The 25,627-nt window shown below is 44.5% G+C and overlaps 1 protein-coding gene across 5 annotated transcripts; it reads right to left on the reverse strand.

Moving 5' to 3' along the window:
* Positions 1-199: 199 nt before the first annotated feature.
* Positions 200-22,718, reverse strand: LOC134036865 (transcription factor E2-alpha-like). 5 transcript variants are annotated; one of them, XM_062482015.1, is made up of 21 exons: positions 22,182-22,718; positions 20,306-20,403; positions 19,743-19,815; positions 15,150-15,226; positions 14,865-14,931; positions 14,111-14,151; positions 13,842-13,974; positions 11,708-11,757; positions 10,320-10,419; positions 9,850-9,986; positions 9,548-9,698; positions 9,303-9,361; positions 9,069-9,147; positions 8,413-8,489; positions 8,053-8,226; positions 7,767-7,878; positions 7,392-7,527; positions 6,870-6,923; positions 4,091-4,335; positions 3,357-3,502; positions 200-3,213 (listed from the first exon to the last, which is right to left on the reverse strand). In XM_062482015.1, the coding sequence occupies exons 2-20, from the start codon at positions 20,357-20,359 to the stop codon at positions 3,363-3,365; spliced, it is 1,959 nt and encodes a 652-aa protein (XP_062337999.1). In that variant the 5' UTR covers positions 20,360-20,403; positions 22,182-22,718; the 3' UTR covers positions 200-3,213; positions 3,357-3,362. The 5 variants fall into 5 exon arrangements, with proteins under 5 accessions (XP_062337999.1, XP_062338000.1, XP_062337996.1 ...); XM_062482016.1 differs by lacking the exon at positions 4,091-4,335 and adding an exon at positions 6,021-6,262; XM_062482012.1 differs by having other exon boundaries at positions 200-3,207; positions 8,053-8,229.
* Positions 22,719-25,627: the final 2,909 nt, after the last annotated feature.

A 25,627-nucleotide genomic window follows, 5' to 3' on the forward strand; every position in this document is an offset into this window, starting at 1 on the left:
AGGGTCAACCAACGGAGGAACCAGGGCCTATACTGTATTAGATTTATATTAGACATTCTCTGGAGGAACTATCTCTGGGGCACAGAACCGAAAGGGAAGTGCGTTATTTTTAATCAGATAACATACTCATACTGTATACTGGTCCATGATTTCCCCTGCAAACTATATTTTCCCAAACACAGGTACAAATCACATCATGGATGTTTTTAACCCTTTATTACAATGCTTTTTTCATTTAGGTATACAAGCTCTAAAAGAAAGACATTGAAAAAAGGTATATTTCTGTTATTAAAAATGGCACATTTATTGCTACATTACTGTTATATACACGACAGTTCTCAATATCTACTTTATATATAAAAAATAGGAAACTGGAGGCACTTTGAGGACATGTAGTAGACTCTGTCCCCAATGTAAGTGAGACAGTGGGTTTTGTAGCAGTGTGTCTGTTGAGAAGGGGCAAAAAAGGCTGGCGTATAAGATCCCTTGGCAAAATACTAGTTGTGCGTTTTGAAAGGGTCAATTCTAATGACAATGTATACAACATTCCGACGATGGACACATAGAAACGGAACTGTTTCTAAGTCCATTTATCAGACACAAATCAAGTACAATTTGATCTGAAACAACACTACAATTTGGAGGAAAGAGACCAATATGAAAGGTAATTGTGACCAATCCAAAATAAGGAAATAAAATACTGATACATCAGCATCCGTCTGCAGTGTAAAATACTGTTCAGATGACGGCAAACTAATGAGCAACTCGTATTTTGTACCCATAATTTCTGCTCAAATGATTATCTATACAAGTTTATTCCAGTAGAAAACTGTTAGGACACTGTGCAGTGTTTTCAAATTTACATTACTAAACATCCTTCCTGGAAAAAGCCTTATGTTTATGATGCGTGAATGGTTTGCTTTGAGGATAGCTGACAGTGAAAACTGGTACTGGGTCACTGAGCCACACGGAAACAGCTCACAGGAATCCTCATCTCCAACTGAGTGGCAGTAAATAAAATATAAAAATAATTCTAATCAAATCATTGCTTTGGGCACCAACAAGAGCTCACTGAGATGCACCGAGACTTTGCCACACCTTTTCCTCCCATGAACCTTGTATAACAACAAAAGGATAAAGCCACAAAGCTGTGATCGCACAATGCAGAGTCCACAATTCAACAGTGTAGTAATCAGGCACTAGTGAGTAACCACTCTAACATGCTCCCTAAGTCAGGAGAACGACTAAGGCCACCCCATTTGATTCATTTTCATGCATTTCTTACTTTGCTTTCACAATGAAATGTTTTAACATATAGGTTTCAACAACTGTAGAGATGCTATATGGTTACTGAAGAAAATAAATGTATAAACTAGCTGAAGAAAAATCTTCATTGTGTCTCACCAACATCTTTCATATAAATCTTATGAATTTATGTTTGGTGAGCTTTGCCAGTACTGGAATACACCAAATTGCATTTAACAGTGGATATTAAGCACTGGCTGGCAGAAGTTCCTGAAACAGACTTTCTCCAAGTGGCCCACAATTCATTAACAATAAATGGGAAATTACAACCAGAAAATTGTGGTGTTTCCTACAACGTTATCACCTGGCACTTCATTTCTCAACATTACTGACTGAATATGCTTGAGAAGAAAGAGACACACATTTGTTCCTGGCATCTAAACTGAAAGCTGTCTTACATTTAAACAATGTAAACAAAAAAAGCAATCCAAAAGTAAAAACTCATGACTATCTTACAGAGTAAAAAAAAAAAAAAAAAAAAAAAAAAAATAATTCACTTCTACAAAAAGGAGGATTCTTACAAACAGGTTTCATAACAATATTTGTTCAGAAAAACAAAAATACACCCTGTGTCCCATAACACAGGGAAACCAAAACCAATGTCAGTCAATGGCAGTTGAATGCATTTAAGAGTGTCCATGACACTTCGGGGTTCCATTCCGCAAAATCTATCAAGTCTCGACAAGCATTTCTTCCATACTTTACCAACTAAACATTAGTCTACTAAAAATAGACTTTCAATCCCGTCTTACATTAAGTCTTCATTTATGTGTGACCTGGGACAAACGCTTGCACTGCTAACTCAACTTCCTCCACTGGGGAACAATGCTCATGTCATCAGCTGAGTTTGAAGCTCAAGGTAGAGGGTAGCATTGACAGGGAGGGGGAAGATGGAGGGTCGGAGGATGTAGAGGCCTTTTGTCCAATGCCCCACTGTAAAGATTCTAAGGAAGTTAGAGGTGACCACAGCTATTCGATCCCTCAGGTCTAGTGGGTGGCCTTGCATGGTTCTTGGTCTGGATGTGTGTTGGTGGCATCTTCCTCCATGGCAGTCTTTTCTTTCCATACCCATGGCAGTGACATGAACGGATAGACATGACACCAGGACATATGGATCTAACCCAAAACACCCACACCACACACTATTCCCTCTGACGGATCTGTTTCTAGGGAGCCCTTACAGACAGGGATACAACAATATAGTCAAAGGAACACAAATGGAGTCTTATTCATCTATTACCATGATGTCCAGCCTCTTCGGTGTCGGCTTCTACCTCACACTTCAGTCCTGCAATTCATCTTTGAAAAAAAGTACTAGGGTGGTTAGGAGATCATCTCATCCAAGTGTCTGCGTTGTGTGGACTGTGAATATCAGGCACACATCTAAACGCAGACAGTCTGTCTTCTGATATCCCCTCATAATTAAAGTAAGACCTCCTCTTCAGATGGGAATGGCAAATGACTATTAAAGGACACAAAAATCCTAAGGTTTCGCTCACATGAGCTATTGATCCAAAAATACTATTTGATCCAAACAAATTTGCTCCCAACATGTAAAGCAACTTCTTAAAATGTCTTACAAAAACATGACCATTAGGCAGAAAATCATTGTTAACTTTCCTCTGTCTGTGACCGGTCTCTTAGCAGAGTTCAGGGTATCTTTACTGTAAGGATTCTTCAAAACTCTGTGTGTGTGTGTGTGTGTGTGTATGAGATGCTCTTGTATTCAAGGTCAGGAATGTGGACACTGGCTTTGTGTGTGTGTGTGTGTGTGAGAGAGTGTGTGTTTGCGTGTTAATGTGCTTCACCAAGTGTGCTAGCATGGATAGCACAGTGGATTGACCCACACTGAGATGCATGATAAGAGATTAAGGCCACGTCTTCTAAGGGCTTTACAATCATCTGGATCGGGAAGAGAAAAAACAAAACATAAAAAAATAAAATAATATTACATACTCCTCTTCCACACAAAACGACCACATGACTCGCACAGCAAGTGTGTCTAGTATGAAACTATCCTATAACTGGAACAACTGACCCAGCAGACTTACCTGGCTTTACATATGGCTCACAGGGTTGTGTCCATCTCCTCCTAAGCCAGGATGCCCCCCTCCCAGCTGCATCTGGGGGTCCACACCCGACACCTTCTCCTCCTCCCGTCTCTTCAGACAAGCGGCCTTGGGGTTCAGGTTGCGCTCTTTGAGAGGAGAGCACACGGGAGGGTCAATATGTTTACATCCCCTTTGGGCCAAGAAGACGTATTCATTTCAATGACATTGAGTTGGGTAGGATTAAAACAGACATCTGACAGGGAGGTTAGACAGAGTTAGAAATAGTAGAAAGTGCAGACAGACAGGGAAGATGGGGCAGACTGAGTGATGAGAAACTGTCAACAAAGAAGCTTGGCTGAAGAAGGCTGAGGAGAGAAGGCACAAAGAGTTGTATTCTAAATAATGACAGAAAAACTGAACACAAAAATGGAATACAGACTAAATGGAAAGAGTTCTGGACAAGCAAACAGACAGCAGCAGGTGTTTGGCAGAGGTAGGTCCACCCTCTTCCTCCATCCTTTCTTTCATTTCCCCAGAGGAAAGACAGTGGCAAATGTATACTACTGCAAGTAAAAGGGAGAATGCAAGAGTGGCCAGGCGGACTCTTCTATTGGCTGATCGGTAGTATCGGGTGGTTTGAGTTGGGAGTGGAGCCCCCTAAGGCTGGCGACGGTGGTGAGGTTGTTGGCTGTCTCACACGGAGAATGAGGGCCTTCCTGCATGGGGCGACCTACCTCGCACCTGCTTTTCCAGGCCCACGATGACCTGGACGGCCTGCTGCAGGATTATAAGCTTGGTCTGGGCCTTGTCGCTCCTCATGTGGACCTGAACCATCCGGCCCAGCTCTCGGAAAGCCTCGTTAATGTCGCGCACGCGCACCCTCTCCCTAGCGTTGTTGGCAACGCGACGCTCACGCTCCCTCTGCTCCTTCTCCTCCGCTGTCAGGTTCTCGTCCGTCACCGAGGCGACACTGCAACTGCTGCCGGGCAACAGGAGGGGGTGGGGTTAACACACCCGACCGGCAACCCTCTCTGACCCTAATTTTACTCCCCTAAAATTACTACTTAGAGAGAGTTCCTATTGTCTGATTCAAGGAGGATCATTCTGAGGGCCACGGATCATGGACTAGCATCTGAGGGAATTCTGGCTCGGTTTATGGCTACACCTACAGCACCCTGATTGGCTAATCCCTGATGTGTTTCCTGAGGTGAGCAGGGGTGGTGCAGCAGCAGGCTGCTGGGGGAGCCAGACAGGAGGAGGAGGAGGAGGAGAGCGGCAGGATGGTCCGGTGGAGAGGCGGCGAGGTGCAGGAGAGAACGGAGGAACGCAAACAAAAGGAATCCTCTTCTTTGTTGAATTTATAACGTGTACAATGGTAGACACGAAATTCATCAAACAGTACATCAGAACTATTTACACTTGGCCCAAATTGGATTATATTGTGCAGGAAATGCTTTTAATATCAAGACTAAAAGCTACAAGTCCAGACCAGGACCACAGGAAGTCTACTCAGGACTCCCTGAAAGAATCATAAAGTGTCTGAACTCAAACTCATGGAGGTCCAAATTGGAGTGGAGGGGATTTGCGCCCTGAAGACTATGTGAGGAGAGAAGGACTAGGAGGAGAGAGATAGGGAAGGAGGAAGACAGCAACACCCTCTGCCAGGTATAGACCACACAACACAATGCCATTGAAGGGAAGCCTCATGTTAAATACATCAGAGATAAGAGATGTATTTATCTGAATGAGAGGAAACTGAGATCAATCCTGCCATCTGGAGAGGGGAAACAGAAAAAGTGGATAAGGCGTGAAGAACAAAGAGATGGAAAAGGACTTAAACACTTAAAGAAAGCTGTAGAAAACAGGTTAACATTTGATATGCCAGGACATGCAATACAGACACGACAATACAGAAGATGACAGGAAGTTAATAAACATGACAAATGAAAACCTGTGTTAGAAGTACATGGCCAATCAGGAGGTTAGTCTGGCAAATACATGTACTGGGAGCAGTCAAATAAACTCTGAAGTAAGGAGAGGAAAGATAAGTTAAACTGGTTGTCTTTCAAATTAATTCCCCCAATTTTAATTTGAACCAAATTATTTAAATAAATAAATGTTGAAGTTTTAACAAATATTGATAGGCTGTTAAAATGTCATAAGTCTACAATGTTCTGTCTGAGGCACGAGGGAAACACAAAACATGAAATGGGGCGTGACAGAAGCAAACTAATGACACCAAGATGGAATGTTAATACAGTACAGGGTAAAGGCAGAGGCATGGAAGCAACTTCAACAGTGGAGACAGACAGCCCATAGACCAGGCAGCACATACGGACACCAGATCAGACCGCAGTCTACCGGCCTGTATGTGTGACCACAGAAGCAGAGCCTTGAAGTGGCCACGTTCCAAACCAAATCTCACCCACAGCTTCCTTTTCTTCGCCCCCTTTCCTACCATCAATCACGCATTATTCACGTCTAAGACTGAATATATCCACAGCAACAAGGTGCAAACGTCTGCGCTCAAACCGCAGATAAGCTGACCTTGAGGACAGGAGACTAGGGGGAAAACGGAAAAGGAACCACGTGAGATTTGATTTGGACCTGAGCCCTCCCCCCTTCCTTCTCCTTTTCTCCTTGGACCCCCCCCCCCCCACTGACCTCGGACTTGCTGTTCCAGGTTGAGTATAACGTTAACGGCCTGATGCAGTATGAGCAGTTTGGTCTGGGGTTTCTCATTGCTCAGGTGGAGCTGACACATGCGGCCCAGCTCTTTAAACGCCTCGTTGATGTCCCGCACGCGCAGGCGCTCGCGGGCGTTGTTTGCCACCCTCCGCTCTTTCTCCCGCTCTGCCTTCACCTCCACCGGTAGATCCTCATCATCCTCATCCTCGTCATCCCGACTTCACGCCCCCCAAAAATGGCCGATGAGGGGTGATGGTGCAAGGGGGATAGAAACAATATCATGGGTATGTGCTCAAAGTTACATTTAGGTGACTATTCTGATCTATAATTCTGGTTGATGTTGGGCACAGAAAACTGTCCCTATCAGCAATCTTTTAGACACTTAGGTGAATGCCCATCCTTGGCAGAGAGTTAAGCACAACAAACATCTGCTGTGTCCTGGTAAAACCCTTTTTTTATATGTGTGATTATTAAAAGCAACCTTTAAAAGCCCTTCAAAAAGGTTTTGCCAGGACAGAGAATACATTCTGTGTGCATTTTATTTACAGAAAATTACTACAAATCTCGAAATGCTGTTCCACATCTCACATCCTTTTTATGATACAAACCTTAAGTACTCAGAATACAACTGAGCAAGAGAAACTTTTGCTGTGTTGAGAAGAGTGGGGCATTGCTAAGGCTCCACTTTGCTGATGGGAGGGGGGGCGTGTTTAGGGTTCACCTCTGTTGTATAGAGCTTCTACACATAACCTAGAGTTAGGATGGCTCCTGGTTCTGACCACACCTCCTGAGGCGTGAGGCTGGGGTGATTGGGTGCAGACTTACTCTGCTCCCGTGTCTGACAGAGTAGAGGAGAAGGTCTGGAAGGAGAACGTCTCTCTGAAAACAACATGGAGACGGAGGGCAGAGATGACAACAGCGCTACAGGCCCCCCCACACACACACACACACACACACACACACACACACACACACACACACACACACACACACACACACACACACACACACACACACAGACACACACACAGACACACACACAGACACACACACAGACACACACACAGGTCACGCCTGGAGGAGCTGCTGACCCTGATCCTTTTCTACACACGTTCTGGAGATCAATAACTCCAAGTGATCGGGGAGCTGGTCAAATGTGAAGTGTTTTGTTGTCAAAGTGACACCACACGGTCCTTATCATTACATAAACCATGCAGTGACATCAGTAAGAGATATTTAACTTTCCCCACACATATCAGGGTCAAACCCCCTGTGACAGTCTAAGGTCAGATTTGGGTAAGAACTAAGTGTTAGTGTGTGTGTGTGTGTGTGTGTGTGTGTAGACACCTTGTTCGAGTGCGGGCCTTCGAGTCTTTCTTCTCGTCCTCTGACTTGTCTGCGACCGAGGAGTTCTCATCGTCCTCCTTGTCCTCGCGCTTGATGTCGGAGCCAGCAGACGAGTGTGTCGAGCGTCCAGACAGACCTGGTGCAAGACACATGGGGCAGGATGAACCTCCAAACACAGCAAGACTCAACCATCCCGTTATACTAGCTAGAATTTGAAAGAACACGACCCGAGGGGTAAGAGGGACATGGGAAAAAGGTGCCGTTGCTCAACTGTGATGAGAGGAGGTGGAATACGAGGGGCTTCTCTATCTTAAACGGGTCCAGAGTGTAGGATCCAGAGAGAGGGTGGTGTGGTGCTATGGTGGGGAGACTCACTGGTGAAGCCCTCGGGCTGGGCACCTGGCTGGCCGGAGGAGGGGCCGTGGTGGCCGTGCAGCATCCCACCACTAGAGGGCAGACCAGGAGAGTCCTCGTGGTGACCGCCCACCTATTTGAAACAGGAGAGCATTGCAGATGCCATAAACTTCGTCTGAAACAAACAGTTATTACCTCTAAATGATAAGTACAAAATAAATCAAATAAAAGACAGTGCCAAAATTCATGCATTCATGCTAATAGCCTGAAACGTCCTCATGCATGCCCGGTCATGTCGCGCCCTCACCAGTCCGGGCAGGCGGCTGGCCAGGCCCAGGCCAGCGTTGTTGAAGGCCTGGGCCAGTCCTCCCATGCTGGAGGTGAGCAGGCTGTGCATGTCAGCGAGGCCAGCGCCCCCCTGGCCCCCAGCGTGGCGCTGCAGCACGTGGATGGCCTCCTCCAGGCGGTCCTCCATCTTGTTCTGCTGTGGAGGAAGAAGGACGCGGGGAGGGGAGACACGGGGTGGTGAGGATGTGTGAACATGCAAGGATGGTTAGATCAGGGCATCTATTCGTCAATCGATCTTTCCATCCATAGGTTCTTCATTGGTCATATTCCGCCACAGATCTATGCAGACTGATTTAGAGGATGTTATCTGGAGACTTACTAGTGCCTGCAGTCCTCCCTCAAAGTTGGGTGAGGGTGTGGCCTGTCCAGAAGACCGGGGCCACTGAGAAGCAGAGCCTAAAGGAAGAGGGGTTGGTAGGAAAGAGAGATTACTGTTAAATTATACATTTGAGAATAAATGCAACATCCATATAAAAAGGTTTTGCTTATTCCAGCAATGCAAAATCATTCACTTTTATTTCACATCTTGCATTTATTCAGTCACATTTTGGCCCAATAGATGGAGCTACAGTGCCATTGTTAACCACTGTCAGTTAGTTTAGGGCTGGGCTTGTGTGTTTCTCTTCTTAAGGCTAGGGTCGTGTAAAGAGTTGATGTGTTTAGGATTAGGTCTGGTTGTGGGTCTTGGTGTGGGATGGGGTGGGTTTGGTTGTGGGTCTGGGCCTGGGTCAGGGTGTGGGTCTGGTTGTGGGTCTGGGCCTGGTTCAGGGTGTGGGTCTGGGCCTGGTTCAGGGTGTGGGCCTGGGTCAGGGTGTGGGTCTGGGCGTGGGTCTGGGCCTGGGTCAGGGTGTGGGTCTGGGCCTGGGTCAGGGTGTGGGTCTGGGCCTGGTTCAGGGTGTGGGTCTGGGCCTGGGTCAGGGTGTGGGTCTGGGCGTGGGTCAGGGTGTGGGTCTGGGCCTGGGTCAGCTCCCTCACCTGCTATGGCCTGGGGAGAGCCTACTGGAGTAGACGGGGACGGAGGGAAAGTGTTGCTGTTGTGGTCAGACGGATAAATCTGTGTGAAAACAAGACAGCAAAATGTTTATTCAATTGTAATGAAACTCAATTAACATCTTACAACATGAATACATGTATTCGTTACAGTATTCTCACAATTAGACACTTAGACAATACGAGCATAGATGGTGGTTTAGCTGGTCTTCAACTCACCGATGCCAGAGCTTTGCCAATCTCATCTCCTGAACTTCCTGGAGCTGTTACCCGATTGGCTGAGTATTAACAGAAAATATCTATTAATTGATCTATTAAATATTTATTTATTTAGAAAAAAGAAAACATTTAATACAATGTGGCATTGCCAAAAATCATTTGACCCTGAAGAAAAGACTAAGTCGAAAGGAGAGAAAGGAGAAAAAACAAAGAGTGAGACAGAAAGTCAAAGATGGGGACATTACCCATGATGGTGTCAGAGCCATTGATGGGGGGGGTGTGGTTGGGGACTCCGTAACCAGCAGAGCCAGCAAGGAAGCCCGAGGGGAGACTCCCATTGACCTCACTGCCATGAAGGGGGTAGTTCTGGGGAGAGAGGGGCAGTGGCTGCCGTTTCTGGAAAACAACACACACACACACAACACCCACAGGGTGTGACACACACACACACACAAAAACAAATATTGATGTCAAAGTAAAAAAGACAACTGCCTGGGCCTGGACCTCCTAGTAAAGGCAGCAGCAGCCGCCCCAGGGAGGGACTCACCAGTCTGTCCTGGGGGTTGATGGCAGTGAAGGGGGCTGGCTGCCCCAGGTGGGGGGAGTTGCCAATCATAGCAGAGTAACCGGGCTGCACCATCGACCCCGCGGACCCCCACGGGTCAGGGGAGGGGTGTAGGCCTTCTGGTGGGGAGGATGGGGAAGAACCAGACATGAGATGAAAGACAATAAAAGGGCACATATGAAATATGTCACATCCATGTTGATGGCTTCATTTCACTGCACAGATGTTGCAGGGAAAACTGGGAGGCACATGAGCTAAAACCTAGTTGGATGCCCATTTCCCAAATGTACATTCTAAAATAAATACAATACCATTAAGAACAAAATTCTCTATATATAGCTAAATAAGAAGGGAAAACTACAAGTTAACCTTAATACTTATACAGTAACGTTTATTCCCGGAGATGGGAAAAGGGGATGTTGAGGTGAATGAATTGGACTGGCTCTACCAACCTTGCATGTAAAAGGGCCCAGTGAAGACACTGCCAGGCTTGGAGGCTGGGTAACCAGCATTGTCTCTGTTGTAATCCTCTCCTGAAGCCGACGGGTACACCTATGGCACCAGAGCGTGCACACACACACACAAACACCATGGCGCACACACACAGGAAGGGAAGGAGAGAGGGAGTTATTGACCTCTAATCTGGAGAACCTCGGGGTGATGTGAGTAGTAGCATATGTGTGGTAAAGCCTCTCTGCTTCAGCGACCACTCACATCCACATGAACACTCCCAGAACACGGCTATCACACACAAGAATACCGTTTTATGCGCCGGTTTTACAACTTCATTTCATGAACAGCCTCCTCGGCATCTCGGCACAAGCGTTGTGCGTTTCTACTGGGTTTGCAGTGTAATGTTCTGTTAACTGTCAGCCTGTGGTTTTTACAAATCATCCAGTTAGACACACATGTCGAGGTTCATCCACACATGATTCAGACTCGACAGATTTGACCCTCGTTTCAGTTCGATTTGGCACGTCTCCGGTCGAGGTCCACGGATCTGAACTAGCAAACCCTTTACAATCCAACTATTCTGGGAGGAATTCAACTATCAAAATACATGTCTGAGGACTCCAAATGGAGTGGAGTTTCTTCTGTAATTTGATTAAACAGAGAGAGGAAGGAGAAGGAAAGAGGGGGAGAGAAGGAGGGGGAACGGAGAGATGCACTCCTAATTACTGAGCCATCTGCCCATTCCTGGACGGCAGCCAACTCCACTGGCAGCTGGGATAGAGGGATGGGGGAGGGAGAGAGAGAGAGAAGCAGGGGGGAGGGCTTTTGGGAGGAGAGCAGAGGAAAAGTGGTGGTGGGGAGGGGGGGGGGGCAGAGAAGAGGGAGGAAGCATAGCACGCAAGAAGGGAGAATGGAGTGAGAAAGCTACCGCCAGGGAGAGAGAAAAAAGGTGGAGTAAGAAGAAAAGGAACAGTATACAGAATGTAAAGGGGTGGTGGTGGTGGGGTGTGGGTCACACTACCTCAGACAACATACAAAGCCGGATCATTCTTTAACCAATCTTAGGACAAAAGCACTTGGCTAGAGGGAACACAAATCTATAAACTAAATACCTTTTGACTGTAGCCCTAAACACAGGTTAGATAACTGACTGGCTGAATGAGTGGCTCATGAGTGAATGAGTGTGTTTATTTCTTCCACCTGAACGGCATCGGTACACAGCTGTAGTGCTGGATGTCCCGTCTGCCAGCTCTGTTAATGCGTTACGCGCCAAGGAGAGGCCCGCCATGTCGACTGGAGAGCAAGAGGTGTGTACACAGACGTTCATTTAGGCTAAGAACAGGAGACAGTTTCTGGATGGAGCAGGGTAAGAGGGGTTCACACTCACCGAGGAGGGCAGGCCAGGGGGCACCTTTCTGATCTTTTTTGGCTGGGTATCTGAGAAGGCGGCACACACACGCACACACACGCAAACAAACAAACGACTCAAATTTTTACGGCAGAAAAGCTGAGAATACCAATGAAGGGCTTCATTCATTGCCTCTATGCAAGCATCGTTGAAGGTATACATTTCTTATCAGTCTTTATTGCTACTCATAAATGTCTAATCAGAGGTAAATGAATCCTGTGCTATCTTAACCTGGTGTCTTTACGTGATGGTGGGCTGACAGTACTAGTCTTCTGGTAGGTTAAGCAGAAGTGAGATTTCACAGGGTCTTTATTTAAACCTTAGGAGAAGTGAGGTTCCACAAATACCTAAACCAATAGAAACTGCTACTCTGTCTCCCACATACAGTTAGGTCCATAAATATTTGGACATTGACACAATTTTCATCATTTTGGCTCTGTATACCACCACAATGGATTTGAAATGAAACAATCAAGATGTGCTTTAAGTGCAGACTTTCAGCTTTAATTTCAGGGTATTTACATCCAAATCAGGTGAACGGTGTAGGAATTACAACACATTTGATATGTGGTCCCTTTTTAAGGGACCAAAAGTAATTGGACAATTGGCTGCTCAGATGTTCCATGGCCAGGTGTATGTTATTCCCTCATGGGAGTTCGTTATTTCATTGACAAGGAGCAGATAAAAGGTCTAGAGTTCATTTCAAGTATGGTATTTGTGTTTGGAATCTGTTGCTGTCAACTCTCAATATGAAGTCCAAAGAGCTGTCACCATCAGTGAAGCAAGCCATCGTTAGGCTGAAAAATCAAAACAAACCTATCAGAGAGATAGCAAAAACATTAGGTGTGGCCAAATCAACTGTTTGGTACATTCTTAAAAAGAAAGAACGCACTGGTGAGCTCAGCAACACCAAAAGACCCGGAAGACCACGGAAAACAACTGTGGTGGATGACAGAAGAATTCTTTCCCTGGTGAAGAAAAACCCCTTCACAACAGTTGGCCAGATCAAGAACACTCTCCAGGAGGTAGGCGTATCTGTGTCAAAGTCAAAAATTAAGAGAAGACTTCACCAGAGTAAATACAGAGGGTTCACCACAAGATGTAAACCATTGGTGAGTCTCAAAAACAGGAAGACCACCAGAGTTTGCCAAAAAACATCTAAAAGAGCCTGTACAGTTCTGGAACAACATCCTATGGACAGATGAGACCAAGATCAACTTGTACCAGAATGATGGGAAGAGAAGAGTATGGAGAAGGGAAGGAACTGCTCATGATCCAAAGCATACCACCTCATCAGTGAAGCATGGTGGAGGTAGTGTTATGGCGTGGGCATGTATGGCTGCCAATGGAACTGGTTCCCGTGTATTTATCGATGATGTGACTGCTGACAAAAGCAGTAGGATGAATTCTGAAGTGTTTCTGGCAATATTATCTGCTCAGATTCAGCCAAATGCTTCAGAACTCATAGGACGGCGCTTCACAGTGCAGATGGACAATGACCCGAAGCATACTGCGAAAGCAACCAAAGAGTTTTTTAAGGCAAAGAAGTGCAATGTTCTGCAATGGCCAAGTCAATCACCTGACCTAAATCCAATTGAGCATGCATTTCACTTGCTAAAGACAAAACTGAAGGGAAAATGCCCCAAGAACAAGCAGGAACTGAAGACAGTTGCAGTAGAGGCCTGGCAGAGCATCACCAGGGACGAAACCCAGCGTCTGGTGATGTCTATGGGTTCCAGACTTCAGGCTGTCATTGGCTGCAAAGGATTTGCAACCAAGTATTAAAAGTGACAATTAGATTTATGATTATGTTAGTTTGTCCAATTATTTTTGGTCCCTTAAAAAGGGGGGGGCCACATATAAAATGTGTTGTAATTCCTACACCGTTCACCTGATGGATGTAAATACCCTGAAATTAAAGCTGAAAGTCTGCACTTAAAGCACATCTTGATTGTTTCATTTCAAATCCATTGTGGTGGTATACAGAGCCAAAATGATGAAAATTGTGTCAATGTCCAAATATTTATGGACCTAACTGTAGATGTGGATCAAAGGGCTGTGCTAGGAATGGGCTCCATGTGCTCTGTAGAGTGAACACTCCAGCTCCTCTCACCGATGCTGTCCTGGGGCGGCCTCCTGCGGGGGTTGCCCTGGTAGGAGGGGTAGAACTGGGAGTTGGACTTGATGCCTGACGGGGAGAGGGCATCAGGACTAGGCATGGGCATCTCACTGGGCATGAAGCCCGGCTATAGAGAAAGAGGTGCAGACAGAGGATAAAATGATCTTCGGGCCACGAGGGGGGTCAAATAAAACTGCAAAAGGAGCTTGAGGGGAGGAGGAATCAATGGTGCGGGTGAGGACTGAGGAGGATGCTGGTTTTACCTGCGTTCCAAAAGGAGGGTACGGTCCTCTCTCGGGCTTTCCTGTTACCAAGACAAAAACAATATTGAGGCCATCACGAAAGTCACTTCAACCCAACATTAAAACACAACTGTCGTGTTTATTTTGCTCCAGTTCGGCAACTCCCATCTGCCATGTGTTGCGAACGTATACGTGTGCTCTGGACAGCAAAACAACAACAAATTGGCCCATTATAAACGGTCCAAGGGTAATCAGCTCCAACCCCCTCCACTGACAGTTCAGCTGAGGTAAGCTATAGGCCACAGTAATCCCTAGGGAGAGCCTTGTTTGTGCATGGGTGCTCCTAACAACCCCCCCCCACACACACAGTCACCCCTCTGCCCATCCCTGATTACCCAACCCCCCCAACCAGACCCACCTCTGCGTAAACATGAAATGTCTTAAAAGAGGTTGCTCGTATACAGTGGCAATTACCTCGGTAAGGTCAAAGGCACACACACTGCCTCGGCATCCAATCGATCACATTTTTGTCCAGTCAATAAAATTTAGCGCTTTTCAGAATGTCTATTGGCTCCCCTGTTGACCCATTATAGTCATCAGTTATCATAGCCATTGATTGCCAATGTTAGGAGCTTATTGATGCAACCAGCCAGAGGGATGCATTCGATTTCTTAAAGTGTGGCTGTCAGGTTAGATAGGACGACTATGGGAAAGGGTTGAGGGACAAATCTCTTTACAGACAAATCTGTTTCAGACATTTCCTCCTTTGCATTACCTGGGCCAATAAAAGGAGTGGAGGCGAGGCCCTCATGCTCGTTGTAATGGCCCGCTTCTCCATAACCCTGGAGGGGTGAGAGAGAACACAACAAGAACAATTAACAGAAATAAATAGTCAACAGAACAAGAGAAAGTCAAGAGAATTCACAACATGGTGTGTTCTGGGCTCTATGGCCATCTACAACCTCACTCTCTATACATGGCCTCCCGGTGCTATGACAGGTGCTGTAGAGGCATGGAACTGGTGTCTGTGCTGTCAGTAGTAAATGAAGTGAGTTCTTACCCTGGTTCCCTGGTTGAAAGAAGGGCTGTTTTGTTCTCCTGGCCCCCAGGGAGCAGAACCACTCCTCTCATCCATACCTACAACACAGCAAAATGGGTTGAGATGCTTTTCTTTGGAAAACAGTTGGAATTCTATACTGACTGATCACACTCCAGGTTTACATACTCAGTCCTTGTGATCAAAAGAAACGACAGTAACCAGAAAGCTAATATTACAGAGTAGTCGGGGTGTGAGAGTGACTTGATCAGACACCTGTCTCATGTCACTGACTGTTCTGAATAACCTCTAGCGAGAACCTTTCCTTCAGCTTGGTGACAGAACAGTGACAGCAGCACTGTCTCATAATGTTGCTACGAGCTGTAGGAAGTTTGAATAATTAACACCCAGTATGAGGCTTCCAGAATCATCCTCAACATTCTTCCTTCTCCCACTCCACTCCTTTACATTTTCCATGGCAACAGTCACTCGCATCCTTCCATCCATCCTCTCACTGCATCTCCCTCATACAAGAGACAGGGGGGATGAAACTGAGATGGTTCATGGGTGCAGACCCTGGTCAGGGTTAGCCGTGAGAGGTAAAAAGTGATTGAAAGAAGCAGGATTTTAAAGATTGGTGAAGCAGAAATTCCTGGCTGTCCTCCCTCCTCCCTCCGTCTCCACTTTCACCGCTATCCAGCATCTCTGGGGAAAGCTGAGGCTTAATTGCGTGCTGATTTGCATAATTGTGCATATTAATGAGGCTTTGCTCTATGAATATTCATATTTTTGTTTTGTTGTCTAATTAAAACACGGAGAGGGGAGGGAATGAGGAGTGGGGAGGGGGCTGGAATCATGACAGGATCAGCCGTAGAACAGAGTGATGGGTCCAGGGTGGAGAGAGCTGCTATATTGCCGTGACAACAGTGATCTATGGAGGCGACACCAGTGGAATAGATGATGAAGGAAACAAAGTCTTGTTGCCTCTACGTGACTGCCTGTCATACTGCATGTCAGTCAGGAGAGTGGAGGAAGATACAGGGGGTCCTGTTTACTTTTGCCTACAGTATATACTCCCCTCAAAAAAACCCATTTGTAGACTGCCATGGATAGACATTCCTGGCTTACCACACCAAGGACTGTCAACACCATATTATACCAGGTTAAGACCTTTGCAGACCCGAGTCCAAATAATTTGTGCGAAAACATCGGACGTCGATTAAATTCGAAGGCAGCAATCTGTGAGTTATTGCACACCAGGTCCGTCATTGTCGTGCTTCGACAATGAGCAATAAACTGTTTAAGTTGTTTCGATTTTTGCTCATTTCAGACACTGTATAAACCGACCAACCTATAAAATATCAAGTTTTGGTCACATGATCGAGGAGTCTTGTGTTATCAAAATTCGTATCAGACTTGGTATGAAAGGTTTCAGTCTGAAAAAAGGTTTCCAATTTCTTTGCATTTTTGTTCGTCAGACTCGGTTTGCAAAGACCTTTAGGGTTCTCTTTTTTGGGCCGTGAAACCTGATCAGACATTTTCATGAACCACTTCCTTGCTCAATTCTATGAATAGTATCCAAATTGGAGTCGTCTAAATAATGCTCAAGTCATTCCTCAAGCAGGAAATGGGGTATCCCTTTCTGCTTTTTAGGAAGACTGACAGGTGTAAAGGAATGGAGAAGGAGATCTGACTTGACACTACTGAGCCCCTCTAACAGCAGGGCTTAATACAGAGCTCTGCAGGTAGCCAGCTCCCAGGCCCCCTCTCCATAGGCTGACAGGAGGTATGGAGGTAGCCAGCTCCCAGACCCCCTCTCCATAGGCTGACAGGAGGTATGGAGAAAATGGGAGAGGAACATCTCCTGGAATCCATATAGGAGCTCTCTGACTATTTTGAGGTTAAGCACCACAGTATACCTAAAGGCCCTTACTGCTTGAGTGTCAAGTTAAGAGCCATGTTGAAAGGTAGATTAACAAAACAGAAGGCATTAAACTGGTATGTTATGGTGCAACTATGAAGAATGCTAATATATAATTAAAAGTAGCATTTTTTAATATTTATATGTATAAATAATATCCATGCAAATAATGATGTGGTGTTTCAATAACATTTCCAAGAAAACTTAAAATGACTTATATGAGTGTTGTTACCATGACAGCTGATAACTTCAGAGCGCAAAATGTGTCCACAGAAAACCAGCTTCAGGCCAACATGGAAATTCTCTGGGTGAACCAAACTCCACCTTTCATAAATCCTTCCATTTGAATTCCTTTTACACTCCATATTTCAAGTATATTCTATGTACAACATTTTTGTAAAATACATTTACCAAATGGTAGCTAATTCCAATAAAATAAAATAGCTTCTGTATAGCTACACCACCATTAGGTCTATGACAAATTCTTGTGGACAAGAACACCACCACTAACCTCAACCTATTGGCCCCTGGACATGACTCGGTGAGTGAGTGAGTTAGTGTGTGTGTGTGTCTATGGCATATATTCCTGCCCTGCACAAGTGTGTGAAATAACACCACAGCCCATGTTAGCTTAGCAAAAGAAAGAGTGAAGCTAGACAAATTCTCTAGTTGGCCCCAATCACCTCTCCTTTAAACCCTAGCCAAGCGTTCCCTTTAAAACAAGGCTGGTCTATAATTACACAGGAAGAGATACTGGAAACAGCCAGTCAGCTTGAGTCACAGGCTACAGGTCTAAAACACGCACAATAAACTGGCAGACACTTCATACGTTTAATAGCATATAGCCTGAGGGCATCGATGAATGACTTATTGTCTATGTCTATAGTTTCCCTATTGAAAAGCCTTCACATGCGAGTCACTCAGACACAAAGCAAGATATATCAGACTACAAAAACTATGAATGAAAGCTGCTAATGAGTCATAAACCTGGAGATTCTTCCAAGAACAATATATATTCTTAGTCTAGTCTGGTCCTGTCCTGCTGTGTGTGAACTCCAGTATGACCCTTAAAACACACATGCATTTCAATAAAATAAAAAAATATTGTGCAAATCCAATCAATTTACTGACTTGCTAACCTTATTACCATTTACATGAATACAACTTCCAGAGGAATGGAACATTTATGAAAACGGTCTTCTTCTGCATTTCAACCGAAAGCTAAATATCTAAAATACCATTCTTACATTTAGAATTTGCAGTTTCAGGTCACCAGTAACTGAAACCTATCTGGAGGCAAGTTTTCACCCCTGGGAATTCACGCATACCAACTTAACAGTCACAGACTTAGAGATGCAAGACAAAGCTGAAAGCTCTGAGCTGCATGTCCCTGGCTAACAGGGCCACCATCAGTCCTGTTCCCACCTCTTCTCCCCTCATTCCACCCCTAAACCAACCTCATCTGGAAAGATTCATACTAAATAGGAAAGCACAAGAACGTTCTGTAGTCAAATCAAAGGGATGACGCATAAACAATTACAAAACAGGAATGCCAGTAAAAGGACCATTGAAACGATCGGGTAAAAAGGAAGACCAAAGAGAGGGATGAGAACCTTGTATACCTTAGAATGTTAGCCATGCTGAGGTGGGGGCGCCTATTGTGAAATCAAACCCTAGACCACATGTGTTATCCGACCTACCCCTTTGTCTTGGCATATGATGTGCATTGTACAGACATGTACAATGTATGGTTGTGAGACAATACGCAAGCAGCCGTTGGATTGATAACAGTAACAGCCTCCTTTTGTAAGCGTGCACCCTTTTGTTGCCAGGAAAGAAAATCTAAGTGGCCCTCAATCCAGAGAAATGGCTCTACCGCCGCTCCCCACCTCTCCTGTCTTTCATCTAACCCCAGCTACTTCAATATCCTGTTTCATTTCAGTTGCAACCTGAAAAGACCTACACAATTGTTCAGAGGTTTGAGGAGGACGGGGGGGGGGGTAAATTAGGGGCAGAGGAGGGCAAAGGAAAGTAAAGGGAGGAACTATTGTAGGATGAGAGACAGAATAAACATGGATGACTGGATGGAAGACGAGGAGTGTGATGAGGAGAACAAGCGTGGAGCCCGCTCCTGCAGGATGTGGGAGGGTGGTGCTGTGGGGACTGGGGAGGGTTGGGTGTGAAGACATGCACGTAACAGAGGGGAACATTTCTTTCTGGGTGAGAGGTGGAGATTGAATAGGGTTGTTTCCCGTTACCCCCCTTGTCCTAACACCCTCAGTGGATTGTGACTGAGGGGCGACAGCTGAAAAGGTGAGGGAGGGGACACCTGCGAGGAGTGGGGGAGGAGGGATGTGTTTGGTGCTGGGGGGTTATGATCTGAAAACACAGGCCTAGGTGTCGAATAAAAATGGTGGAAATCTAGCCGTCATTTCATATATCAAACATAGTGAAGGGGAAAATGTATCGTTGTATAACGGGGTAGGGGTGGTAGTGGTCAGAGCTGAGGGGGATACAAACAAGTAGGTGTCCCGTCATGCTGTTTCTTTAAGAGATATATAGGGGATCGTTAGAAACCAATAAGGCCCTTCCCAGAGCGCCTTCATATAAAAAGCAAGCAGACAGAATAGATGGTGTGTGTGTGTCTTGGTGATTGCGTCTGAGTGAGTTTGGATGTGTGTGTTTTATAACCATACCCGAGCCTCTAAACTGACTGCTGGCTAGAGTGGTCGGCCTGTTCTTCCCATTTGACACGGGTGGCGCGAACATCTGAAACAAAAGCAGAGCCAAGGTCAACAAACAATAGCCTAATCATGCCGGTTTGTATTTCTAAGTCTGAGTTCCATTAGATGCGTGTGATGCTGAGTTGTTTGTTAAGGTGATAACTCAAACTATCCAATAAGGATTTAGTGGTTCTCAACTTATAACTTGCTACAACAGCTGTCCATGGTGGGAATCCATCTACACATTCCAGCTAGAATGAGTCACTGATGCAAGTGAAATGATTCACAGTGTACAACTGTGCAACAAAAACAGACTAATTTACACCATGCTATTCTTCTGATTAACCAAAGACCTGCAAATCGAATCTACTTCATCGATATTTTTTTTTTTTAAATGCAGTTTCCCACACAGCAAAAGCATTTGGATCGTTCCAAGATCCCTTGAAATCAGCAGGACTTGTAAAAGATGTGTTAAGCACAAAGCTATTACAGTGTTCTGACGAGGCAGAAGACTTGGGACAGCTGACATGTCTTACCGCGCTGAAATCCAGCAAGTCGCTGAGCTCCTTGTCTGTTCCCACTGCGGCCATTCTCTGCTGCTGTTCACTTGGCCCTTCTCAGTCTCAGCAACCGACTACAGGCAAAGAGAACAGGAGAACCGTCTGTTACATTGTCAAATAAGTTGAGTAAACAAACAAACAAAAAAGATAGGGTGTTTGTACTACCATCTAATAGTATCATGCCCAACACCCATGCTTGCTTTAGACCACTGTGTTGGTTCGAAAACCCATTGGTTATACCACCGACCTGGGGCTTTCCCTGTTCCAGCCTATCTGACACACTGTATCTAGATTATGAGCTAGGCTATAGTTAACCCACAGGCCAGTGTACCCCTTTCCTGCCTCTTCAGCTAGACTCTAGCTGAAGAGGCAGGAGCTGCTAGAGGAACCCACTGCCTTTGAGACCTCAGGAACCAAAACTGTTACAACATGTTCCTACAAATGCAAACCACAACATCTAACCTGACCTCTTAACATGTCTAATGACATTAAGTGACAACAAAACTTAGTTGGTGGGGATGAAAAACCCAGCCTATATGAAATTCCTCAACAGCATTACAATTGTAACCACACCAACCGAGTGGCTTAAACAAAATATTGGTCTTCATGACATACAAATCAATAAGTAGCAGCTTTCAACTAGCTCCGCCGATAGCCAACAACAGTGCGTATCTCTCACTATAATAATTGTGTTGCCCAATGGTGGTAATAACAAGACAGTGCACTATCACAATAATGCTAATGGTTCAAACACCAAGTTTGCAATGATGACGACACTAACGCAGCATTTTGTGTGACCTCTAAAGACGTTCAACAGTGTCCACAACCCACCCTGAACGTATTGCCGTTCAGGGTTAAATGGGGGAGAACCTTCCTAACAAATCGAACTCCCAAACGCCCGTCGCACTCCCCCCCACCCCCCCCCAAAAAAAAAACCTTCCGTCCTTCACCGGCGGAGAATGTCAATAGTTTTTACGGAGTTGGAATCCCCTGAGTGCGACACTTTAACGAAAAGTGCAGTCTAATTGTTGTTCCGTTCGTGCGTCTTGTCATGACTTAAAACCTGTTGGGGGGCAGCGAATAGGCTATGTTACTTCCAAACAGTCTCTGGTCAATGACTAGCCTACTCATGAACACAAAGAGAGAGGCCCCAGTAAAGTTTGGGATGAAGACTCGAACAATGGAATAAACGTCACTGTCTTGACAATATAACCGAGCCCTTTAAAAAAGACACAATTGTTTTAGAACCATCGGGCTAAATTATAAACAAATTCGAAAATTATGTGCACGGTTGTGCCTGAATTTATGCGAAATGTGCAACAAAGTGGAAAACATTCTTTAAGAAAACGCTATGCGATCGCAGAATTTTTCTTTTACAGATGATAAATTATGATACACAACAATGAAAAAGAGACTATTTTGGATAACAGGTGGAGACGCGTGGCCCTCCGGGCGCAACTTAGTCAATAGTCAACTGTGTCCGCTAATGTTAAACAATTTTCCAAACAGTAGTCAAGGCAAATTATCTTGTTATTTCGACAACGTAGTGATAACGAATGACAATAATATTCCTGCAAGACTGAGTTGGTATAACATGCCTGCATTATCTACCCATAGCCAGCATTATATTGGTCAAAGTGAACAAAGAAGTAGTTTCCCACAAGGCTGCAAGTGCTCCCCAACTACAGCAAGCTCGCCTCCAAGGCCGGACAAAAATTCAAGACCCCGCTTTCTCCGGCCGTGACACTCACACAACTTCAATGCTTTACAAAAGTTGCCCAATGGCCCGACAAACATGAGTCTGACATAAACATATATATCACAGATAAAACATAGGAGAATGTATATTTACCTTTGAAATGCCTCTATTCAATTATTTTGCATCCAACGGGAAATCGAACGCTTGAAGTAGAGAAAAACATAAAGTTCGGGATAGAATCCCTCCCTGCGCTCCGGACTGTAGGCTAGATGCTGAGCCACGACGATATCAAGCCGTCTCCCACTGCCTTGGTTTCGTTGTACGGTCCGCGTCACAAAATAGAAAGAATGTATACCACAAGATTCATAACTCCTATGATATTTCCAGGGTTCTTTCAGTTGCTAAAATTCTAACATTTTCATTTTCCCAGTAGACATTTTAACAGCCTCCACATTGTCGGTTCCAACAGAGTATCCCTCCGCAGCCTACGAGGACGCTAAAACACCAGCGGTGTCTAATTTCAAACGCCCAATAAACAAACTGTGCAGCTATTGATAACCCCGGTGTTACACGCTGATATGCTGACAAAATATTATACAAATAAAATGTTATGGATTTTGCACACGAAATTAAACGTTTTATGAATCGCAAATCCTCGGGTACTATGTGAATTTGCGGAGGAGGACCACGGAACGTTCAAGAGTGACGGACCAGTGCGAGATGGAATGATAATACCGTAAACGTTTGACCAATAGGATTCGATGAATATTTGATTGACAGTTAAAGCGTCCAAATATATGTTGATGTCAACCATTAGGGCTGCCTTCACATTTTACCACATCATGGAGCAATAACTATAGAAGCGTTTAAAAATTGTAACATTATAACTTCGCGGTTATTGCTTGCTTGTGCACGTGTCTATGTGTCGTGTATTCTTTGTTCCTTCACGTGTGTGTGAGTTTATGTGCGGGTGAGAGTGGGAGTGAGAGGGAATGTGTGTGTGTGTGTGTGTGTGTGTGTGTGTGTGTGTGTGTGTGTGTGTGTGTGTGTGTGTGTGTGTGTGTGTGTGTGTGTGTGTGTGTGTGTGTGAGTGAGTGAGTGAGTGAGTGAGTGAGTGAGAGAGAGAGAGAGACAGAAAGAGACCGATACATTTGACCAATTTCTTACCTGTTCTTAAATTGAGTATGATTGGTGCTATAAGTGGTTTCATACCTTTCCTGCTGTTGGTTCTGTATTATCCCCTGAAAACAGTTGATTTGAGATTATCCCAGATTACTTTGGATTCTTGCCTTGTCAAATGTTGGCCTGCCAACACTCAATTTCAGCATAACCCACAATTTCAGCATAACCCACATTAACAAATGTAAGAAATCCCTACCTATAGTTGACATTAAGACATTTTGAATAATGTAAAAAAAGGAGAGAATTTTTCATTTTGCTCACAGATACAAAAAATTCATTTTGTTCTTGGAGAAACATACAGGAATGCAAATCATGCCTAATCACCGATGCAGTTGTCCTAACATACTATGACCTCTAATGAGACATTCTTTATTGTATATTGTATATGTTCTCACAGTTGATTGTATTTTCACTTTTAATGTTTGTATTTCTGCTTTGGCAGTTTGGCAAATTCCTTTGCAATGCCAAGAAAGACAAATTAATTATATTGAATACAGTAATAGGGTCTAATTGACTGTGTGTGTTCTTGGCAAACACAAAATACACAATTCAAATTTCTGTCATCACTGTTAATTCATGCTGACTATTGCTAAGTGAGTTTTTCATGATATATTCTTTACTCTTGGACCAGTTTTAAACTTAGGTTTACTGAGATGTTCTCAGACCACAAGTCAACAAACAAGTTGGCCCATGCCACTGAAGTCTGGAGAATTCAGCTGGCACACAGCACAAAATATGAATGAACGAATGCCTCATCCGTTGAGTGGATCCAGGTTAGGGGTGGGGGAGGGGTGAATTTAACAGCTGGGTTTGACATGATGAGTGCAGCACAGAGATGTACATTTGGTGTGTCTGTGTGACTTGTTTTCCATACTGCAGAGTTCTGTTTGGTTGTGTTGTACTACGATACAAAAAGAAAATAAGTCACAGTCCTGTAATCGGTTTCCTTTTTCATTCCATATTTATATTTGCCACTACTAACAATAAATAGAATAAACATTTCTGAAAGGAAATCACAAGGGCTCTTATACACTGATATTCTGAGAGTTTGTGAAATCTGAATGACATTTCAAATGTAAGACACATATGGGTGTCCTATGTTAGCACACAATGGCACGTTTGAGCATTTAACAAAATGTTTATGATTATTCAAGAAAAAATCTGTAAACCGAGTAATAAAAGAATATAAATTACTTAAAAAAAAATGTTGGTTACTTTTGTACACTATCATTCATTGGCTGCAATAGTACTAAGTAATAGGTGCTCTTGTTTTAGTGAGGCACACTCAACTGTACATCTGGGACTCAGTGGTGGTAAACACAACGTGTCAGTGGTTCATATACACATCATTTAGAGTTTATGCAAGTGTGTTTTTTGTGTGAAAATCCCCTTCAGATTCAAGGGAAACGACCTCACAGTACCATACATCTGTGCTGTCCTTTACAGGAACACACCCACACCCAGTGTGTGTGTTAACCACATGCATTTGGTTAACACACACTCTTGCACACACAAACGCACACATTCTCTTGTCCCACCACTACCATTTACCTAATCTTTGACTGAAATCACATTGACGTTGTGTTATATGGAGATTACAGGAAACACAACTACTAAAAATAACCTTTTGAATGTGTTCTTAGCCACCAAGTTTTGTCACACCTGTGGAGATACTAAACATGTAAATGAATGTATCACCGCCCTAAGTTACAGAATTTAGACGCAAAAGTGGGTCAAACCAGTGCATATGGCATTACTTTATGGTGTGGTTTCTCTGTAGAGCAGACATCAAATCTATATTTACAGTGAAACCCCATCCAAAGCTTCTTATCCACCCACGCTTTCCAGGGCTCCCCTTCTATCTACATTGCCCTACCTGCTCCTGTCTTGCAGTGGGTTACCCCGGTATGTCACCCACGCAGCAGGTACAGTAAGAGCAACCTGGGACTTCCTGTTTTGGTTTCCTGTTTCCTGTTACAAATGCTGCAAACCCCCATGGTTCAGTTCTGGGATCAAGTTGTACACTCCAGACATACAAAAATTGGGGAAATCAACTGTATAAGTGCTTGCATTTTGATCAAAGTCTGTTGTTAATGTGATTAGTTTATATTTATTAATATATTTGTTCACATTTTATGTGCGTGAGCGATGTAGTAGTGTCAAGGGAACACTGAAACAGCAATAACAGCGGTGTGTGCCCAAGTGTGAAGTAACTGCTTGCCAGTAAATATCAAAATAACATCATTCGTGCCACATGACATATGCTACCACTGCAACCCCCCCCCCCCTCCCCACCAAGATACCTGAGCCTCTCTCTCTATTTCTCTTTCTCTCCTAGCATACTCAGATTTCCTCTACCTCTCTTTTTCTTCCTCTCTACAGGGGGCAACATCACGTCTAACAAGCATGCATCTTGT

This window comes from Osmerus eperlanus, chromosome 16, assembly GCF_963692335.1.
Source record: "Osmerus eperlanus chromosome 16, fOsmEpe2.1, whole genome shotgun sequence".
In the NCBI taxonomy this organism is placed as follows: Eukaryota; Metazoa; Chordata; class Actinopteri; order Osmeriformes; family Osmeridae; genus Osmerus; species Osmerus eperlanus.